At 36.6% G+C, this 8,697-nt stretch overlaps 1 protein-coding gene across 2 annotated transcripts in view; it reads left to right on the forward strand.

Annotated features, from left to right (window-relative positions):
• The window catches only part of LOC137020243 (collagen alpha-1(XIX) chain), a 234,726-nt gene extending 226,248 nt beyond the window's left edge, over window positions 1–8,478 (forward strand). For both annotated transcript variants that reach the window (XM_067385510.1, XM_067385511.1), the window contains 2 exons: window positions 1,249–1,326; window positions 6,272–8,478. In XM_067385510.1, the coding sequence (XP_067241611.1) occupies window positions 1,249–1,326; window positions 6,272–6,384 (191 nt within the window). In that variant the 3' untranslated portion in view covers window positions 6,385–8,478. The remainder of the gene's footprint in view (window positions 1–1,248; window positions 1,327–6,271) is intronic.
• Window positions 8,479–8,697: the final 219 nt, after the last annotated feature.

Here is an 8,697-nt window from a genome sequence, read left to right on the forward strand (position 1 = left end):
ATCTCAATGCAACATTTTTAACGATTTTTTATTATTATTAACTGGTGGTTTATATGAGCAAATCTGCAAATTTAATGGAAATACGAAGGCATTTAATGTTGAATTAAATGTTAAAATATTTCTATATAATGTTTTCATTCTCATTTTTATTTCTCCACAATATTTTTTTTTTTCGAGTATGAAAATGGATTTTAAGTGTAAGATCTTAGCAAGACAACAGTTTGTAGGCTGCATTTCGCAAGTATTGTATTGCAGCTCCCCCTGCCTTATAACTGTGCAGTATGAACTCCCGCCTCGAGCAGGGGGTGATAATGCAGTGATTGTGAGCGGCCACAGGAAGCCATGATGTGATGCCGCAGGTAGAGTGCCGTCCTTCCATGGAATGCCATTGCATTGGATTGAATGCATCTGAAGGTGTCGACACACTTCAATTAGTTAGCTAGTTAGTGTGATTGCTTGTGTAAATTGCACATTTAAAGTAGCACTGGTCGCACTGACGATTACTGCATTATTTGGCATCTCTTGGGTATTTTCTTTATTAATACCTACAGTGTTTTTCTTTCAGGCTATTCTGCCTTAGAGGAAACACATCACTAATGCATGTGTATTTTGACTAGAGGTAGTTTTCTGCATGCCATTAAAATGATGGTCTTATGATTGGTTTCTTACTGAGTGTGTGAAAACGGTACTAAAAGATCAGCATCAGCTAATGCGTTTTTGTTTGTTGGTTTGCCTGCCCGCTGTGTGAAACATGCCGTCCAGCACTGTCAGCATTTGTGGTGCTCTTTAAATACTTTGAAAGCGTGTTTCTGATAGATGGATTTGTCATTACTTTTGAAGGGCTTAAAAAAAAACTGTCTGAATTCAGAAAAATCTGAGACTAGTTGTGTAACACGGCAGATTTGAACAGGCTTTACAGTATGTACGGTTTCCAATTGTCACTACTTATTTATTTATTTTTATTTTTTATTTTTTTCTTGGATGACACACTTTTATGGAGATTATCTGAATCTAGAAGCCAATTGTTTGGATATTATATCTATTTTTTATTTAATAAAATACTAACTAAACAGTGTAGTGATGGGTAAATGTTATCTGCCAGTTAGTAAATTATGGATACATTATAAGGTGTTATAATAAAATCATCACATGACCATAACTCTCTCCCTCCAACTGCATAGATATATAAAGACATATATATATATTCTACATCTGACATTGGGTTTTTGTGTGTTTTACCCCCTGCAGGGTATCGGGGGCAGAAAGGGGAAAGGGGTCAAATGGGGTTGGGAATTCCAGGAGCTTCAGGCCCCACTGGCCCACCAGGTACAAAACTCTCCAGCACTGTTGAGCCAATTAGGAATATTTTGGATAAACATTTCAAATTGTGTTGACTCTTTCTGTGACATATATTTCATAAACCACAAAAAAAAAAAAAAAAAAAAAAAGTAGATTAAGTTATACAGTTGTTTACTGAGTAATTCATGTGCATTACCATTCAAAGTTTGGAGTCAATATCTTTTTTTTTAAATAATTATTTTATTCAGCAAGTACACATTAAGTTGATCAAAAATGACACTAAAAATTTATAATATTATAGAAATAATGATTCTTGAGCAGCAAATCAGCATATTAGAATGATTTCTGAGGATCATGTGACAATGAAGACTGAAGTAATGATGCTGAAAATTCGTAGGCTGTTTGTACCACGGGCAGCCGACGTAGCCTGATGTGCACCTCTTCAAAAATGTAACAACGCGTAAATTCTACGTGGACCGCAAGCGCTGTGAACCCCTCCCTCTGGTCAAAAAACTGCCGCAGAGCACTCGGAGAAAAGCGAGCGTTTTCAACTCCCATATGAATGAAAAACCCTCTGTTCAGGGGACACATGCAGTCAAACTGCAACAAAAGTCGTTACCTATTTGCCGCTTGTATTCGTAAGCTTTTCTGACAACTAGGCATGTGACGGTATCAAATTTTCATGTTGCAATTAATTGATGAAGCTTTTATCACGGTATACGGTATTATCACGGTATTAAAATAAGTTGCAAAACCATTTTTGTCATAGTTTAACAGGTTTAAGAACTCTTTTTGTAATAAAACAAAAACAACTCTGACTGAAATTTTCAAACAGATTAAAATGCAAAAGAATTAGGCTATAAAGAACAGCAGATAACACTTTACTCTATTTAATGCATTAACTAAGATTGAGCAATAGCTACATTTGTTACAGAAAGTGTTATTTTTTGTTCATGTTAGTTTAGAAACACAACTGATCATTGTTAGTTTTTTAGATTTTAGTAATGTTATTAAGCAGTAACTAAGAAATTAACATTAATTAATAATAATTAATACTTTATAAGTATTTTTATTGTCAGTTTAGTGATAATGAAGTAACATGTTAACTAATGAAGCTGTATGTTTTCAAAGTTTTACTGAACAATAACAAATAATCAGAACATTTCTAATCATTAGGGCATGTTGTAGTCCAGATTAAAATATAAAAAATGTTTAGGTTTGAAAATAAATATCCTTTTAAGCCTTTTTTAAGTATTCAGTATTTGGTGCTGTGATGAACAACACTGAGATTACAAAAAAATGAATGGCTGTTTGAAGCATTTTAAAAACTTCACTAGCGCAGTTACTTTGCACGGTTTCCGTGGTAACCGCTGCACGCTGCTGTTCCATCAGCGCCCTCTGCTGTCAGAGAGTGAACGCGCACTTTCATTCAGCTCGTCCCCTTCACTGGTTCCGCCATGTGCTTCTCGTGCACATTGGGATTGTTTACATCTAAGCACGTGTCCTTTTGACACAGAATACAGCGGTGTTGCTTTTTTTATACGACTGATGGGTAAAGTTTTCTTAATTGCCTTATAAAAAATTAATAATTGGTAATAAATTATTATTTACGGTATTCTGAAGTGCCGACGATTACAATATCGTGCATATTCATTATCGCGATTTATCGCATTACCGAATATCGGCACAAGTCTACTGACAACGTACATGACAAGCTGCTTCTTCTTCGTCTTTTGCCTTGATACTCAACATGGCCGCGTACACTGCCTCCTAGTGGTCTGCATGCACGTCGACGCGGACAACGACGCAGAAGTATAAATGAAAACAGACACATAGCCTATGGCACAGAGGCTCCGGCGTAGGTCCGACGCAGAAGTATAAATCAGCCTTAAGGGTGTTCACACTTGGCATGTTTGGCTCGATTAAAATGAATCCTGATGTTTCCTGAGATTTATTTAAGTGTGAACAACGCTGCCATCCGAACCCTGGTGCAGACCAACACCTATCTTTTCAGTAGTCTCGGACCACTTCTAGATGAACTCTGGTGCGGTTTGAATGAAATGTGAACACAACACGGACCAAAGACATGTAAACCAACCAAAAACAGGACATGATGTCACAAGAGGCGACCCTAAAAAGGACAGAATGCTCAAGCATACCTGCTTTTTCTCGTCATAGTCGCAATGTTGCCCATTACAGTTCAGTACAGGCATTAAAACCGCCAGCAGATCTTCATTTGTGTTTGCGACCGAGGGATTCCTGCTGCTGTTTAGACTCCTTTACACATTTTATAAGCTCTTCACAAGTTCTCAGCTGGTCAAAAGCTACACATGTACAACAAACTCGTTTAACCCAGCACACAGCATTGTTTTGGATGTTCGGTAAGTTCCGTCACCAAATATTCATCATAAAAGCTGACCAATCAGGTTGTGAATGTATCTTTAGATTCGGTGTTAAAAATGCCAATGTGAACGCTGGTCCGGACCAAACGAACCAAGCGAACCACTACAAGTGTGAACACACCCTAAGTCATTTGTATTTCAGCTCTAGACTTTTCAGAATGTATTTTCATATAGGCTTCCATAAGAGCATTACCTTAAACATGTTTTTATCTTTGTTTTTACAAAATGAGGGATAAATTAAACTATTTTCTGTGGTAATTGACTGCATGCCTCAGATGCTGCCAATGGACCTTACGATGTATTTAACCCAGAATATTACTTAAATACATGAGCCGTGACACTATGTAATGAGTAGAGATAATTAAAAAAACAAAGGAGGATGATTGTTTTTAAGGTACATTATCTCTTATATAATAGAATATGTTTTTGAGTTGGACATGCTAGATCAAAATCTTGTTGTCTTGTTGAACAGTAAAAACATTGCTTTGGGTTTTTGCTAGGGTCCAGAAAGGCCTTCGATGAGCGTACTTTACACTTCTCACACTCTTGAAATCTGCAAAACACAGATAGCAGTAATTATTTAAATTGGTGCTTTAATGTTTTACTTTTTAAAAGGAGAGACAGATAATGGCTCCAAACTAAACTAATGACTACGGCATCCTTAATGAACGGCTCTTTTATAGAGGTACAAAGAGCTCACTGATTATTCTTCAAATGAAAAAAATACAAAGGAGACTTCTGACTGTGGCTTCTTTATAATTGCATAGCACACTGTTATCATTGTGTGCTGTGATTTCCATCTTCCTCCCACCCTCTGCAGTTAAAGGGTAACAAGCCCATGAAAAGAAATTTTATTGTTTATTCTGAAATATTCTGTTTTGACCACTCAATGGTAAATGTGCCCACAATACCTCAGCATCATAGCCACGAGTTCCACACAGACATTATCTAGTTTCTATCAATCTAGTTTTTTTCTTTCTTTTTTTTTTCACTACAGTGCTCAGCGTAAATGAGAAAAGTAATATTTTAAACAACATCTCAATGAACACAAAAACTATTTCCAAAATGTTTACAAGACTAAGTTTAATATAACATCTGTTTAACTTATAACATGAAAGTAAGGTTAATAATATAACTTAGATTACACATTTTTCAGTTTTACTCAAATTAGGATGATGCAAAAATGAGTACACCCCACTGAAAGTCTCTGGAGCAAAGCTAAATTTTAGACTACAAATGTCTAATTTAACAAGAATTCAACCACAGGTGAGTCTAATTATTCATTACACAGGTGTCCAGCAGACAGTTTACTATAAAAGGGTGTTAAAACTCCTTCCCATTTCATGCTGTCAGCAATGGCACCACATGGAAGAGAAATGTCACAAGACCTGCGAAAGAAAATAATTTTACACCAGAAAGGTGAAGGCTACAAGAAGATCAGCAAAGCTTTACTTATCAGTCAGAATACTGTAGCAAAAGTGGTACAAAAATTGAAAAAAGATGGAACTGCAACCATCTCACAGAGACGTCCAGGTCGTCCACGGAGGTTAACACTTCGAAAGGAGCGTCTTCTGATGAGAAGGCTTGAAGAAAATCAGTATGCAAGTTCACTTCAGTTATCTAAAGAAGTAGAAAGCCAAACTGGGGTGACTATTTCCTGTGACACAATACGGCATACACTGCAGAGGAATGGCATGCATGGGTGACATCCACGAAAGAAGCCTTAAGTTTGCCAGGGCCCATTCTGACAAAGATGAAGACTACTGGGACTCTATACTCTGGATTGATGAGACCAAGATAAATGTTTGGCTTCAGAACAGTGTAGCGTTGCAAAGGTGAGGAATACAAAGAAAAATGCATGGTGCCTACAGTGAAACATGGTGGTGGCAGTGTCCTTATGTGGGGCTGCATGAGTGCTGCTGGTGTCGGGGAGCTGCATTTCATTGATGGCATCATGAATTCACAGATGTACTGCTCTATACTGAAAGAAGATGCTACCATCACTCCGTGCCCTTGATCTTCATGCACTTTTCCAACATGACAATGATCCTAAACACACATCTAAGGCCACTGTTGGATTTCTGAAGAAGAAAAGGGTGAAAGTGATTCAGTGGCTCCTGATCTGAACCCAATTGAACACCTATGGGGAATTCTGAAGAGACAAGTTGAGCATCACTCTCCATCCAGCATCCAGTCTCTAAAAGAGCTCATTCTTGAAGAAAAAGATGCAAAATGTCGCCAACTTGTTCATTCCATGCCTAGAAGACTTGGTGCTGTCATTAAAAATCATGGAGGCCATACAAAGTACTAGATGTAGTAGTTTTTGTTGTGGGGTGTACTCATTTTTGCATCACCCTAATTTGAGTAAAACTGAAAAATGTGTAATCTAAGTTATATTATTAACCTTACTTTCATGTTATAAGTTAAACAGATGTTATATTAAACTTAGTCTTGTAAACATTTTGGAAATAGTTTTTGTGTTCATTGAGATGTTGTTTAAAATGTTACTTTTCAAAGGGGGGTGTACTCATTTACGCTGAGCACTGTACCTGTTCTTGATTTGTCTACAGGTTCACCCGGAATGGGATTCCAGGGGCCTTCAGGTCCCCCAGGGCCCCCAGGTCCACAGGGAAGATGTAACCCCAGTGACTGCTTCCATCCTTACGCCAGACGGGATGGATAGAACCTGACGCATCCTCATCAAACCTGATGAGACCCTGTAAAACCAATGAACCAGCTCATCTACATAAGCTTTAAATCCTAACAAATGTAGGATCCCTGCTGCAGGAGAAGACTCAAGCAAACTCCATCCCCATAGAGCAGCCATTACTGGTGATGTCATTTCATTTCATCATTTATCTCCGTTTCATTTCCTATATTTGTGACCAATGCTTTTACTCATTTTCCCATGTTTTGTGGGTATGACTTGAGAATTCAAGTCCCATCATTACACTAATCACAACGGACAGCTTTGTGTATTTTGAATGCAGGTGAAATGAGAATTTTATGTACATTTGCTTATTTTCTTCAGGCTGAAGTTGAGTTTTAATTCAGTTGTGATGGCGCTATGCAATCTAAAATAGATAGCCTGATGACAAACATTAAGTTAATGTAAATAACAGGCTTTCAGACATCTAATTTTGAAAAAAAAGAAGGAAAAAAAACTTTTAAAGAAGTGTACTTTCCAGCCCTGCTCATGAAGGGAGTTATTGTCACGTTTATCACCTCAGATGCACTGATGATACATGATAATGGAGCGCTGAATATAAAGACTGACACATTATAAACACTAAATAAATCATAAAATAATTTAACATATAAATATTAATTTATATTTATTCATTTGTAGTATTTATTTATTTTATTTAATAATTATAAATCAGTGTATACAAAAATATTTTTTCATTACAAATTGTATAATCAGAAATTGGAAAATTAACACAGACAGAATATCTCACATCATTTCTTCTTTATTTTAACTGTTTTCCATGCTTAAATTAGATTTTGAATCCCATATATTCAATGTGGCATCAGACTTTTATGTTCTTTTTTGACCAAACACAGCAAAGATAAGAGATTAGAGAAGTAATAGTGATCTTTCTGTGTTGGCCAGTGCTGGTGAGGTAAAAACTGCTCATGACATTGATACGCTTTAAATTGTTTACAGGGAAATAAGCGCTGTTCCTTTTTTTCTGACTGTTTAAACGCCCTCATACTGGTGTTGTATGTATATTTTGTTCTTTACTTGGTTTGTTTGTTTGTTTTTTTCCAAAGAATGTGCAGATGTGGAGTGCTTTTAAATACCTATATTTATCTTTGCATATAAATATAATTCTCTATAATTTCTTTTGCTTTGTATGGAAAACATCCTTCCATGTTACTTGAATATTTTTATAAGACATATGTCAATATCATGTTCACAGTTTAACATATGGCAAACCTTTTAACATCAAACTTTGTACATTTTTCTTTTCACGGGCAGCATTGTGTCTTAAGACCATGTTTCTGTGTAATTTAGTTGTATAATTTTGCAAGGATTGTAGTCTGGATTGATTTATTTATTTATTTTATAGATGATATTAATATGGTGATCCAGAATCAGTAAGGTGAGATTTACTGAAGGCACATTCGAGTCATTGAACAGAGCATGTGAGCGACGCTCAATATTCTGCTCTATGCCAGTGTCGCTCACGGCCCAAGCGAATGCCCGGCATGGGAGCAAATCCCGCTCCAACATGAACCTAGCTCTGTTTATTTCTATGACATCGCTGTCTAAGGGTAATTAGCTGGTGAAGTGGATTTACTTATTGTAGAGTTAAAGGGTTAGTTCACCCAAAAATGAAAATCATGTCATTAATTACTCACCCTCATGTCATTCTACACCTGCAAGACTTTCGTTTATCTTCGGAACACAAATTAAGATATTTTTGATGAAATCCGATGGCTCAGTGAGGCCTGCATTCAAAGTCAAGTCAAGTCAAATTTATTTATATAGAGCTTTTACAATTGGTAATTGTTTCAAAGTAGCTTTACATATTAGAAGCACAGAAAAAAAGGGAAGTGGTTAAAACTGTACAAACAAGCGTGGTAATATGTAACATATACAAGATGGTGCTACATTAAGCCAATGTCGGCTGACTTCCAGGGGTGGAAAAAACCCCCTAGGAGAAAAACCCAGCGTGCTAGCACTGGGAAAAAAGTCCTAGGAGGGAAAAAACCCCTTGGAAGTTATATATATGTAAATGTATATGGAGATCAATTCAAAGCAATGACATTTCCTCTCTCAAGATCCATAAAGGTACTAAAAACATATTTAAAACAGTTCATGCAAGGTCAGTAGTTCTACGTTAATATTATAAAGCGACAAGAATATTTTTGTGTGCCAAAAAAACTAAATTCGAAACACTGCTTCGGAGCTTTACGAATCGAATCAGTGACTCATATCTCCTACCAAACGGCTAAACTGCTGAAATCATGTGACTTTGGTGCTCAAAGC

This window comes from Chanodichthys erythropterus, chromosome 5 (genome assembly GCF_024489055.1).
Source record: "Chanodichthys erythropterus isolate Z2021 chromosome 5, ASM2448905v1, whole genome shotgun sequence".
NCBI lineage: Eukaryota > Metazoa > Chordata > Actinopteri > Cypriniformes > Xenocyprididae > Chanodichthys > Chanodichthys erythropterus.